This window comes from Archocentrus centrarchus, chromosome 14, assembly GCF_007364275.1.
Source record: "Archocentrus centrarchus isolate MPI-CPG fArcCen1 chromosome 14, fArcCen1, whole genome shotgun sequence".
Classification (NCBI taxonomy): domain Eukaryota; kingdom Metazoa; phylum Chordata; class Actinopteri; order Cichliformes; family Cichlidae; genus Archocentrus; species Archocentrus centrarchus.
The window spans coordinates 25,507,767-25,521,448 of NC_044359.1; the positions used below are offsets into that span (position 1 = coordinate 25,507,767).

The window sequence follows — 13,682 nt, forward strand, 5'->3', positions numbered from 1 at the left end:
TGCATGTTCTCCTCGTGTCTGTGTGGGTTTCCTCCCACAATCTGAAGACATGCAGTTACTGGGTTTAGGTTAATTGGTCACTGCCCACAGGTGTGAATGATTGTCTGCCTCTCTCTGTGTTAGCCATGCAACAGGATAGGGCAAGAGGTTGGATGGAAAAAGATATGTTTAATAAAAAAAATTTGTATATATTTAATTTACCCAGCTTGATTGATTAAATGACATAATTTAATTTTTAAGAACTATAAAAGAAAAGTTTGGTCAATTAGAACATACAGTTTAGTTCAATTGGTAATGGAGTAGTGCTTACTTAACAAGCTGAGTTAAATAAATGGGTGGTGAATGATTGCTCAAACCTTCAGTTACTGAAACTCTGTTATTAGTACATTCAACTTAGATCTTTCATTTCATTCCAAAAGGGCCTCAAGTACATTGAATATAGTCCACTGCACTTATTCAGCTGATGTTTCATTACTTAAAAAATTTAAGGCAACGAGTTGCCTTGTTTTTTTTGTTTTTTTTAAGTAGATTCAACTTATCCAGGTTTACAGAGTACAAATCCCCTGTAGCATGAATGTTTAATCTAGGAGGTGTTGTATACACTGATCAAGCATAATATTATGACTACTGACTAGTGAAGTGACTACCACTGATTATCTCTTCATCATGGCATCTGTTAATGGGATATATTAGGGGGAAGTGAACATTTTGTCCTCAGAGTTGCAGAAGCAGGAAAAATGGGGAAGTGTAAGGATTTGAGTGAGTTTGATCTAGACCAGGGGTGGGCAATTCCAGGCCTCAAGGGCCGGTGTCCTGCAGCTTTTAGATGTGTCCCTGATCCAACACACCTGAATCAAATGGCTGAATTACCTCCTCAGTATGCAGTCAAGTTCTCCAGAGTCCTGCTAATGACTTCTATATTTGACTCAGGTGTGTTGAAGCAGAGACACATCTAAAACCTGCAGGACAGGGGCTCTCGAGGCCTGGAGTTGCCCACCCCTGATCTAGACTGTTATGGCCAGACGACTGGGTCAGAGCATCTCCAAAACTGCAGCTCTTGTGTGGTGTTCCCAGTCTGCAGTGGTCAGTGTTTATCAAAAGTGGTCTAAGAAAGGAACAGTGGTGAACCAGCGACAGGGTCATTGGCAGCCAAGGCTCACTGATGCACGTGGGAAGTGAAGGCTGTGGTCTGATCCAACGTATGAGCTACTGTAGCTCAGATTGCTGAAAAGTCAATGCTGGTTCTGATAGAAAGGTGTCAGAATATACAGTGCACTGCAGTTTGTTGTGTATAGGACTGCATAGCGGCAGACCAGTCAGGGTGCACATGCTGACCCCTGTCCACCACCAAAAGCGCCAACGATGGGCATGTGAGCATCAGAACTGGACCATGGAGCAATGGGAGGAGGTGGCCTGGTCTGATGAATCAGGTTTTCTTGTACATCACCTGGATGGCTGGCTGAGTGTGCATCACTGTGGCCTCTTTCAGCAGGATAATGCGCCCTGCCACAAGGCAAAAAAATAATTCAGGAATGGTTTGAGGAGCACAACAATGAGTTTGAGCTGTTGACTTGGCCTCCAAATTCCCCAGATCTCAGTCCAATCAAACATCTGTGGGATGTACTGGACAAACAAGTCCGATCCGTGGAGGCCCCACTTCACAACTTACAGGACTTAAAGGTTCTTTTGCTAACATCTTGGTGCAGATACCGCAGCACACTTTCAGTTCCCTAGTGGAGTTCCTGCCTCGATGGTTCAGGGTTGTTTTGGTTAAGGCGGGACTAACACAATGTTAGGGAGGTGGTCATAACATTATGTATGTACACCGTTTTGTCCCTTACTCCTAAAACACAAGGGATCATCAATGTGGTTTGCTTAGGATTTCCTGGAACATCCTTCAAGTGTTTTCCAGGTCTGACAAATACTCAGCTGGAGTAACCACACTGACAGTTTGTATATCATTAAACTGAGCTCATGGCTCATTATTAGGCAATAGTGCTAGTTTCGGTCGTTATGCAATTGTTTAACGCACTAATACCGGTCCATGTTTTTTCAAAGGTAGGCTGATTTATTTCTACAGAGCATGAGTAATGCAAAAAGACACACAGACATCAAGAAGATTTTTTTTTTTTGATCAGGCAAGCTGTTAAACCTAGTTCCATCAGGAAATACCTGACATGCATGCACTGAACAAGTTGAACAGGCAAAGAGAGGGAAGAGTACAAAGCCAGCTGATGGACTGAACAGAGGCTCTCTGTTTGGTATCTTACAAACGGAGAGAATAAATGCTATAATAACTCCCACTCACAGGTAAACAGAAAGTGCACAAGTAAGCGTCTACACTCCCCGCGGCAGGTGTATGTCGATACAAAATACAAGCGCCGAGCATTTATTTTATTCCCCTTCTGTGCCAGACAGATGGCAAAAATGTACAATGATGACAAATATTTTCACAGCCAAAGGGACGAGGTTTTTAACTGTGACGGGTGTGTGCTGCCTATCTCCCGAGAAACCACCGACTGCACTTGATTCAAAACAAACAGATAAATGAAGTAATTTGAAATCATAGATGCAACTGGATTTAGCCTTCAGCAAAATGTCTGTAAGAGGGATCTCAGGGCAGATCTCTGCGCAGATTTAACACTAAGTCTGTTAGACAGGTGGACAGATTAGAGGTGTACCCACGTCCCCTTGATCCCCAGAACAATAGTTAGCTGTAGATAAGCTCAGGCTTTGGCTGTCTCCTGGTAAGTCTGAGCCTAATCCAACTCAGGTTTAGACTACAGCTTTTGAGAGGGACCTGATTTGCATGATAATGGCAGCTCTTTGGGGATTGGTGATATTGGTACCAGAGCTGTCAGTCTCAGAAAAGAATGGATTCATCGGAGCGCCTCACAAAAATGACAGGGAGACTATTTCAAATGCAGGAAATATATGAATTCAGTGCCTTTGTGTGTGTTTCTAAACTATTCCTTGTATTGGCTGTTTGTTGGTTTTGTTCATTATTTGGATAAACATGCGTTTAGGTCATTGATCTCTCTCAGTGAGGGACTGATGAGCATGAAAGAAGACTGTAGACGAGCTGGAAAAAGACATAAAATGCTACACTGTGCCTGTGGTAGGGAAATAATTGCTCATACCTCCTCTGGGAGAGACAAACTGGATTGTCCTCTCAGTCTAAGGGTGTGAAGCGTCACACTGGGTGTTGTGTTGCGTTAGTACCTTCCAGCAAAAAAACAAAACATCTCTGTGCCACAGTCCGAGCTCAAAGTCGACTTCAGGATCTAAGAATAGCTGATGACACACGGTGCATGTTAATAATCTGTGGGAAACATGGAGAGGCAGCAGGCACCAGGAGAGGAATATCTCAGAACTGCTAGGCTGAGAGTCAGTGTTTATATATGGAGCAGTGTTAACCACTGAGTGTGTTCTGCATGCCGCCCTTCAAAGCCAAAATGCGACAACTGTTTTGGAGCGTCACTGGAAATGGAAAGAGATCTTCTCTGAAAGTGGATACACCGTGCTGCTTAATCTCTAATCACGTCCGCTGACCTATGAAGCAATCAAAAATTTGTTTCCTTTTCATGGCCAAGCATTGTGGTTCCATAAATGTGTTTCTGTTTGTGTGTGGCCTGAGTGAGACAGCAGGTGGTCACGAGAACAATCTAGAGCACAGTCAAAAGGCTCAGGGGCTTACAGAGGTGTGCTGCCTTTAAACCAAATGTAACATTTCTATTTGATCAGCAGACTTTAAATAGAGGAAGTAAGGGACTGTAGAGGTGACCGGGCAGTTTATAGCACACAGACCTGCACTGTCAAACAAGCAAAGACGAGCGGTGAGCAGGGAAACACATGCTGTACAGACGCACAGAGACTCCGAACACATACACATGCTTGTATTTATCGAATCCAGATATGTAACATTTTGGTTGGAATACATCTACAGAAGACCGCTGACAGTCTGTCTTACATCCATTCTTGGATACAGAGCACACAGATCAAATAACATGACATTAGGCATCAGGTTTGTGTACAATTTTAATTTAGTGCAAATAATCTGAACCTTTTAACACAATACACCAACAATAAAATGTCACCCAGTCAAAGTAATAATATTCTTAATGTGGAATTATGCTGAAATCAGCAAAATAACCAACTAATAACTAAGCCAAGTATGTGGAGATTTTACAACCAGACGTTTCCTTTACGCATCACAATGGAAAATATCTGCATATAAACTCATTTCACTTCATTAGGTACACTTTGTTAGTACCAGGATGGACCACGTTTCACCTTCAGAACTGCCTTAATTCTGTGGCACAGATTCGACAAGGTGCTGGAAATATTCCTCAGAGATTTTAGGTCCATGCTGACACGACAGCGTCACACAGTTGCTGCAGATTTGTCGGCTGCACATCCATGCTGTGAATCTTCTGTTCCACCACATCCCAAAGGTGCTCTGTTGATTGAGATTTGGTGACAGTGAAGGATCGAGAGTACTCTGAGTACAGAGCTCATCGTCACATTCAAGAAACCAGTGTGAGATGATTTCAGCTTTGTGACCAGGTGTGTTAACACTGCGGTCTTAAAAAGGGATGGACACGGCAAAAATACTCAGGTAAGCTGTGGTATTTAAACAATGCTCAGATGGAGCTAAGTGGCCCGAAGTGTGCCAAGAAAATACTGCCCCCAACCACACTACACCACCACCATTAGCCAAGGCAGTTGGCGTGTTTTGATGTTGTTTGCACCAAATTCTGTCTCTATCTGTGTGAAAATTTCTGTTTTAACGTTATATTTTATATTTTCACCCAGAGAACTGCCACTCACTGAATATTTTTCCTTTTTTGGACCATCCTCTGTAAACTCTAGAGATGGTTGTGTGGGAAAATCCTAGTAGTTCAGCAGTTTCTGAAATACTCAGAACAACCCATCCTGCACCAACGATAAGGCCACGTTCAAAGTCACCTTTCTTCCTATTCTGATGCTGAGGCTGCCTTTTTTACAAGCATAAATGCGCCGAGTTGCTGCCGTATGACTGTCTTATTAGATACTTGTGTTAGATGTACCTAATAAAGTGACCCAGGAGTGTATGTGTGGCATGTATCTATGATATAATCAATAGCAAAATGACACTTATTAAGCTTCTAAAATGTGACGGTTTTTGTGAGAGGGTTAAGGCAAATCAAGGAACTAGAAGCCATCATCTTGAGCCTCTGGAAGTTGTGATTTGCAATCAATTTGTCTAACATTTCTGTCATTTTATATATCACATAATTATCAGTCAATTAGAAAATAATCAAGCCGTGACTTGACAGTGACAGTAATCGTTAGTCGGTGCTCTTCTTTGCTTGGTGAAAATCACACACTGACCTTAATTTTGAAAACACAACAAACAAAACCACTTTCACACTTCAAAGTGCTTGTGCAGGCATGCTTACATTTGTGTGTGTGTGTGTGTGTGTGCACGTGTGTGTATGTATGTGTGCACACGTGCGTGTAACTCACTTGCCCTCTCCACTCTCTCTTTATAGTGGGGAGATTAGGTAGTTAATCCAGTAGATCTCTGAGAAAAAGCCTCTCCTGATGCCACAATGGATTTCATTCAGTCCACTAGAGAGATGACAGACCTGCTGCCGATACGCATCTCGACCCCTGACGGAAAGAGGGCCACACAAGTGTGCGCGCACACGCGCATACACATGCATACACACGCATGCACAAGAACACATACAATGCGGAGCACTCCATCAAGGACAGGATATTATATTACATGTAATAGATGCATGCTATAAATAGCCTGACAGCTATATTGATTCCATATTATAAAACTCTCATGCTTTTTTCCACATCTTAATCACATTACTTGTTGAATATTCTATTTATTATATATAATACTAATAATGTTAAACATAAAATACACAGTACTGCATCCTCACAACTCTGTACTCTCGCCATGTGTTGAATCCCTGATTTTTTGATTGAGTCATTAAAGGAGGATCCTTGTTGCCCTGTCTCATCGTCTAAGTTACAGCTCACTAATGGAAGTGATGTCAGTCAGTCATGTTTGCAAGTGAAAACTGTACAAGCCTGATTCCCTGACCTTTAACCTTTCCAGAGGGGCACTGGCCAAGAAAGGTTTTTGCTTTACTAATCAGCAGGAGCAGGGGTCTCTTAATTTAATTAGTGACAAATGATTAACAAAGGCTTTGGTAACTACGATTTTCAAAATAAAAACAACTGAAGAATAAGAAGAATAACCATCTGTAAAAGATTGGATACAGCCTAACAAATTTCCACCTTTGCCCCTCTTCTCTGTGGTATTGGTTATTCTTCCACCAAACTGCACTGCGCTGTCTTCCAATCCACAGTGTCAACGACTTTTATTGACTAGGTTCAACACTCACTTCCCTGACCCACCCCCAACCTGGACACTGACGCCATGTTCGTAAAAACGGCTGTATCAAGCAGCGCAGACACCCGGATATAAAATAATATTGACTTCAAAATAAAACAAAAATGAATCCTGAAAACTCTATTAAACATTTCTGAATAAATTGCGATTTTATTACTATTCTTTACTATGTCAGTCACATCAACCAAGATGTTAAGCCTATGTCTTTCTCTTTTATACTAACACTCTACTACCAGTACTACTATATTATTGTTGTTATTATTATTATCAATTTGGCAGTATGGTGGTGCAGTGATTAGCACTGTTGCCTCACAGCAAGAAGGTCTTGGGTTCAAATCCACCGACCTACGGAGGCCCTTCTGGATGGAGTTTGCATGCGCATGGGTTCTCCCCGGGTACTCCAGGTTGCTCCCACAGTCCAAAGACATGCATGGGTCAGGTAAACTGGCCACAGGTGAGAATGAATGGCTGTCTGCCTCTCAGTGTTGGCCGATCGACTTGCAGAAGAATAATCAGATGGATGGAATAAATAAGATTGAGAACATGCATAACCACTGTGGCCAGTTTGGGATAATGGTTCACTTTTCTCTTGAAATGGGGACATTGGGTATTTTCAGGCCCTGGTTCTATATGTAAGTTCGCTTTTTTTTATTATTATTTTTTTTTTTATTGTACAGCTCCTCTGTATTAATAAAACAAACTAACAATTAATGATAATAATAACAATTGTACTACAAGTGCTAATAGATAGATAGATAGATAGATAGATAGATAGATAGATAGATAGATAGATAGATAGATAGATAGATAGATAGCCCAGAATGCTAGACTACTGCCACGCTTTCATTTTTTTCAAATGAATTAAAAAATAAACTTTCACAAAAATACCGTCAAAGAATTAAATTGTTTTATTTTGAAAGCTGTGACCGGATGCTCCGGATCATTTCCCAGCTTTACTCGGATTTGGGGCAGTAGAGTGACAGCTGAAGGGGTCCGAAAGGTGCAGCAGTGCAGTCTGTAACGCCAACAGCGGTCACACACGCGTTTTAAAGAGAAGCACCGACTCATATCACCGTTTCGTCTTTTTGCACCGACCGGCGGACGTGTCCGAGTGTGTAAGCGGACGGCAGCCGTTAACCTTGCGGATGTTTTTTGTTCTTTTTCCATCCAGAGAGAAAAAGGTCCGTGTCCGGATGTGCCAGCAGCAGTGTTGGGTTTTTCGCATGGCGTAGGCACCTTTTCTGAATCAGGATATTGTTGATGTTTGAGGGTCAAAGGAGGCCCTCGGGTCGACAGCTTGCCCCTCTAATCTTAAGTATCTTTCCTAAATCGGTGAACTGTGTGGGAGGGAAATTAACGAAATGATTGTGCAATAGAGAGGAAGAGGCATTTTCAGACGTCTCGACTACCTCAGAGAGAGAGAGAGCGAGCAAGTCGCCGGGAATAAATTTTGTTTCCTGCTTTAAAATCCGACAAGGACGCGTTTATTGGAGCTTTTTTACAAGGACGAGAGAAAAAAAGAGGGGATATCGGCATCTGTCCTGCGAGGGAGAGTTGTGTGTGTGTGTGTGCGCGTGTGTGTGTGTGCGCGCGCGCTTGGGTGTATGTGCGTTTGAACACCTCCGAGTACCGGCAGAACCTTCACGATGACGGGCAGCACCCCAGCGGACATGGTAAGAGAAATAAATGCCTGTCAGCTCCTCCTCTGTTTAGCATTCACAGCCATTCATTTCCTCAGGGTTTGGACCTGAAAGCGGACCAGAGCTGCATGTCTGAGTGTGCGGTTCACTACTGCTACTTCTGCTTTTATTAATTCAGTTTCTACACACAGCTGTATGGAAGCCTTTATATCTGAGTAACAACGCACCGCTGTCCCTGCTCACAGTTGGTTCTCCAGAGTTCCTTGAGGAAAAAAAACAAACGGAAGTTTAACTATTGTTTTGCTGACTGTTTAAAAATACGCGTTGTGAAGTTTTAGACAGCCACTAAGTGGCTTTTGAAACTTTATAATGCTTCACCAAGTGTACCTTCATTTTATAAACATCATGCTGTGGTGAGGCATTTGTATCCAACTTAAAAAAGTTTGAGCAGGCTCATGAAGAACATGCAGGTTTGCCAGAAAGGAATGTGGACTTTCATGTTCATCAGAGGCTACACGATATATCGGGGAGTTGATCGAGGACATTAGCTGCCAGTTTTGAATAGTTATCCATCAAGGGAATAAAAAGAAAAGGGAAAAAAAAAAAACTTTAGAAAAATCAGAATTTGCTGCTTTTCTCTGTGAATTGAACATATTTGTGTTTTTATGGCAAAAGAACAATTTAGTTGCAGACGCTCAAGCAAGTTTAGTTTAGTAGTTTAGTTTATCCTGGAAAGTTAGATGAAATTAAACAGACCACACTCAAGCAAGTTTCAAGAGATCAGTACATTTTAAAACACAAAGTCTTCACTGAAAAGAAGACGTGAACATTTGTAAAAACAAGCTAAAACTGCAAAAAACCACCAGCACGATCTTGTGGGAACAGATACTTTTAATTATTTTGGTAAGATTTATTGCATTGCGATTGCTCTGTGTCTCCCAGTTTGACGATACTTCCCACTCATCCATCAGCGGCGTTCCACTCGAATCTGCTCACCATGCCTTCATCAAATTAAGGCCTTGTACCATCACTGATGTCTGCTGTTGAAGTTTTGTGACCCTCCAGCATCACAGAAAACATGGCTGCAAGGACCCGGGGATTTATGAGACCAATGTCATGCAGCAGCATGGCATCGCTACTGATGTAGACCTTTCAGTCACTTTCCTCACATGACATCTTAACTTGTTTTACACTAGCTTACTGGCTGTTGTGTGCATTATGAGCTCTCCGTCAGCTTCCCGTGCATCGCCAATACCACAAATTAAAAGCCATACAAAGTGCGGTCTTTAGACGTAATGCTTCCCTTCCCTTTCTCACGGGTATGACAGTTTTATTGCCATTATCTTTGCTGCTAGTGTGCGGTGGCACTAAGAATGCTTACAGGTCTATGTATAGAAAGGATAAACCACGTAATATGCCCCTCCAAGAGATCAGCTATCCCAGCTGTGGCCCTGCTTCGGCCTGTCCAAGTTCAGCTGATCCCCTGAGCAGCAGGTCCATTATGCTGTCAGGATATTTGGATAACGCTGTGTGGAAGTAAGTGAGACATCCACTGTGTATATGTGTTCCAGTCTGAGTTAATGCACCTAAAAGTGTAGAATGGCAAGGAAGGGATTCTCACAGAATATAGACACAATCATGAGCCAGATCTTTCATTTTCTGACCTGTAAAGAACTGAAAGCTGAATACTAAAATGTTATGTCACTGTGTCTCTGGTTGTATAGATTATTATTATTATTATTACTATTTTAATAGCACAATAGCATTGTTCAACCAGTGAACTTTGGTTTTCAGCCTCAAGCCTCCTTCTAAATTGTCTTTAAGTAACTCAGTGAATCCCTGCCAGCTGGTTTATGGCTCAGCCTGATTTGTTCTCTGAGAATTTCCCCGTTGGGGAAGTATCACATTATTATTGCATCATTTATCGGCAGTGCCGGCCATAAAGTTCATTTCTTCTGAGGTAGAGTAATAATATTCTTTTCACTTCTTTAAAGTAGTAATCCTTTTTTTTTCCCCAGCTGCCAACTTTCAAACTTGGCTTTAAATCGGTTTTATTCATTCCAGCTCCAGGCTTATGCTATTAAAATGTCTGCAGAAGAAACATGAAGGTCAGATTCTGCACATAAGTAAGACGATTCAGGTTTTCTAATCTTCACAACTGCTTCCCTTTGTGGTGTGGCTCAGTCTATACATCAAACTCGCTCCTCGTGCTCCCCACGGAAATTGGGGGGGAAATCTCAGCTCTCAGCACTTAGCTGATCTTGTGTGGCTGAAATCAGCAGCAGATGCACATTCTCCCCAAGCCCCCCCCCCCCAACTTTCACTCAGCCCGAGGAAGAAGCAAGTGTATACACACAGCCTTATAAAGGCTGTATAGAGTGGGAGTGAGAGTAGGAGGAGAGGAGATTGCTGGTGCCAAACACTGTGGGTGAATGAATCTGACAGAGAGAATAGGAGAAGCAATAGTCATGCCTCTCGAGAATGGAGGATGGGATTTTTTTTTCCCCATCTTCGAATGGGAGAAGAAGAGGAGGAGGGGACAGAGAGAAAGACTGCGGGGCATGGGGAGAGGGGCAAATTACCTCTCTGGGCAGATCTTAGAAGTGCTGACAGGGTTGAAATAGTCCCCATGGCAACAGTGAGACGCTGGGATGTGAAGTGTGTGTGTGTGTGTGTGTGAGAAAGTATGTAGAGGGATGGGTCTTTGTGCACTGCAGGTATGTGTTGTGGCAACAAGGCAAGACGAGAGACAGAGAGTAGCGGGATAGAGGAGAAGATATAAGCGCCCCTGTTCAGATAAGCCGAGCTGAATGAATACACGGCAGACAAGACTGAAAGGCCCACAGAGCAGAGACTGAATTTCAAACATCACTGCTTTCGATATGTCCCGGCTCAGCAGGCAGGATGGGGAGCTCCAGCTCCATGCAGTGTAACAGTTCATGAAACAACAGCATTTGCATGCTAATGCTTATTATAAGCCATCAACCACAGGAAGTTTTGGTTTAACCTGTTTCCAGACTTCTTAAGCACTGCTCATAGCTCGGATTTCTGTCAGTGATGCAGAAGAGAGCGGTGACTTGGTCAGTGAAGGGTGCTTCCCCAGGTCGGTGAATTAATCATTTAGCTGATCAACTAAAAATGTTTTGGCCTCTATTTTAAAACGAAAATGTTGCTTTTTGTTGTTTTGTAGTATTTTTCAGGCAAAGGGGAACTTGAAGTCATCCGCTGTCTTTAAGAACTTGCAATGGACATTTTCCACCTATCTTATCAAGTAACCAGTTAATCAGGAAAAAAATAGCCATTTGATTGGCATTAAAAGAAATAGTTTAAAAAAAATTAAAATAACTGTTTGGTTCTTCTTCCCGGTCAGAAGAGGTTACTACTACAAGGAACACATGCGATCCTGCTATGAGCTGATATGAAGAAATAAAGACTGCGATCGCACATACTCACTCACACTATGAGTGTAGTATTCAAACACCCCGTCATTTGTGCAGTGGCGAGAACATGTTAATTTGTGTTGGAGGAGGCAGTTCTGACTCAAACAAACCAGGTGGTACAGCACAGTTCTAACCCTTCAAACAACATTCATCCGTTCTCTTCTGCCTCTCAGGAGTTGGATTGAGGTGGTAGCAGGCTAAGCAGCATTTTCCGGTACCCCGGGGTTTCCTCTCGGTTGGGCGTGCCCGGAAAACATTGAGGAAGCCGCCCAGGAGGCATTCTTAGTAGAAACCAAACCGCCCTGGACTGACTACTTTTGACTTGAAAGACCTCGTTATCATTCATTTCTGTCATTTATGTTGCCAAACAAAAACACAAAAACATCTGCATGAGCCTCTAAAGTTAATGAGGTCTTCTGTTTTTGCGTGGAAATGCTGCTGGTGTCTTTTGATGGAGACGTTGAAGTTAGTGTACGTGGCCAGCAGTGTGTGGTTGACTTAATTTGTTTGTTACAGCAATTATTGAAACTTTGTAAGTTTTTTTAATTAACTGAGCATTTATTAAGACTATAAAAATAGAAAATGGTGTAAAAAATAAAACAAAACACATTCCACATTCACAGAGCCTAAGGGAAAAACAAGATATTCAGTTTTCTCACCGAGGAGGAAAAGATGAGCAAACTCTCACACATTTGCATAAACGACTTTCTTCTACTTATTATTTTTTCTTTGTTCTGGCTATTGACTTATTAATTAATTGATAAATGGCTAAATGCTTATTGCTATTTATAATATTGTGATTGTTTTAATTGTGCAATTGTGACTATGTTTGAAGTAAACAAATACTGAATAGTGGATTTGTTCACTGGTATCAGTATGGATAAATCTACTAAAACCAGTTCACTGACCCACTTTGGACACACACACACACACACACACACACACACACACACACACACACACACACACACACACACACACACACACACACACACACACACACACAGAGAGAAGTCAAAGGTCAGGGTCAGAGGCCAGCTGTGTGTTGGTGGCAGATGAGGGATGAGAGAAACAATGGGTGGGGAATCCTTGCTGCTGAAAACTTTGCTCCCAGTCCCAATCCAGCTTGAGCTTAACTCAGCACGTATGTCGTGGAGATGTAAAGAGGTCTGCAGGCGTTCTCCGCCTCAGGCCGGAGTTGCTAACAAGACTTTGATTGACACTTTCAGAGGGAGCGAGAACATGACTGAATCCTGACAGCGCCAGTTGAAGAAAGCGTGTCAGTGGAGATGTGTGTGTTACCAATGCCATGTGTTGCCAGTCTTGAGTCACAGATCAGGATTACATCATCTTGGCCTCCCCCCCCCATGCAGTTGACATATTGACTCTGACATTGTCACATGCGGGCCTTGCAGAGGCATGGACAGTTCTGATGGCAGTTGTGAAGGTGCAGGAGCTGTGTGCTTGATTCTTATTTACTTCAAGCCTGTCAGGAAATGGGGACAGATTGGCATATACGTTTAGTCCATATTTTGATTGATGGGATTGGAAAACTAAAAACAGCTGTTAAGGTTTTTGATGATCTGTCTGTGGACTGTGTTGCAGTATTTAGTGTTCATCTGTAAGGTGGTGCTCTGCCGCTGCAAAATGGACTGCATTGCTCTTTGTAGTTGTATTTACAGTTAATGATATTAGAAAAGCTTTTGTCAATGTATATGCCCAGCAGTCCTCTCTATAGAGGTAATTTAATTGTATTGATGCATGTCTACAACACCAACAGGAAGTCCAATTGAGAACCTCTCATCCATTGATTGCTTATGTAACTGTTTTTCTTGCTCGCGTTTGCCTGTGTGTTCCTCATTGTGCCTAGCCATGTGCATCCTGTGAATGTGCTGCAAAGATCTGGTGTTACTTGTCAGTGTTCCTGCATCCCCTTCTCCCAGCTTTCATGCCTGCTTCCAATGGCATCTGATTCTGTTGAACAATACTGTCTTTGTTAATGTAAAATGTCCAAAATATTGAATTTTCAAGAGCTTGTAAATGTAAGTTTTCAAAAAGCTGTGAATTTTTTTTCCTAGAGGTGCAGAGTATAGTAGAGCTAAGCTAGTAGTGTAAGTGAATACTGTAGACTATATGTCAATGATGGACTGAAGAACTTGCATGTAATATGCATAGACAGTATAAAGG

The 13,682-nt window shown here is 42.3% G+C and overlaps 1 protein-coding gene across 1 annotated transcript in view; it reads left to right on the forward strand.

The window, feature by feature from the left end:
- The first annotated feature begins 7,374 nt into the window (after window positions 1-7,374).
- ubl3a (ubiquitin-like 3a) overlaps window positions 7,375-13,682 on the forward strand; it is a 35,915-nt gene continuing 29,607 nt past the window's right edge. Inside the window, exon 1 of the mRNA XM_030746114.1 lies at window positions 7,375-8,088. Within this exon, the coding sequence (XP_030601974.1) occupies window positions 8,062-8,088 (27 nt within the window). The 5' untranslated portion in view covers window positions 7,375-8,061. The remainder of the gene's footprint in view (window positions 8,089-13,682) is intronic.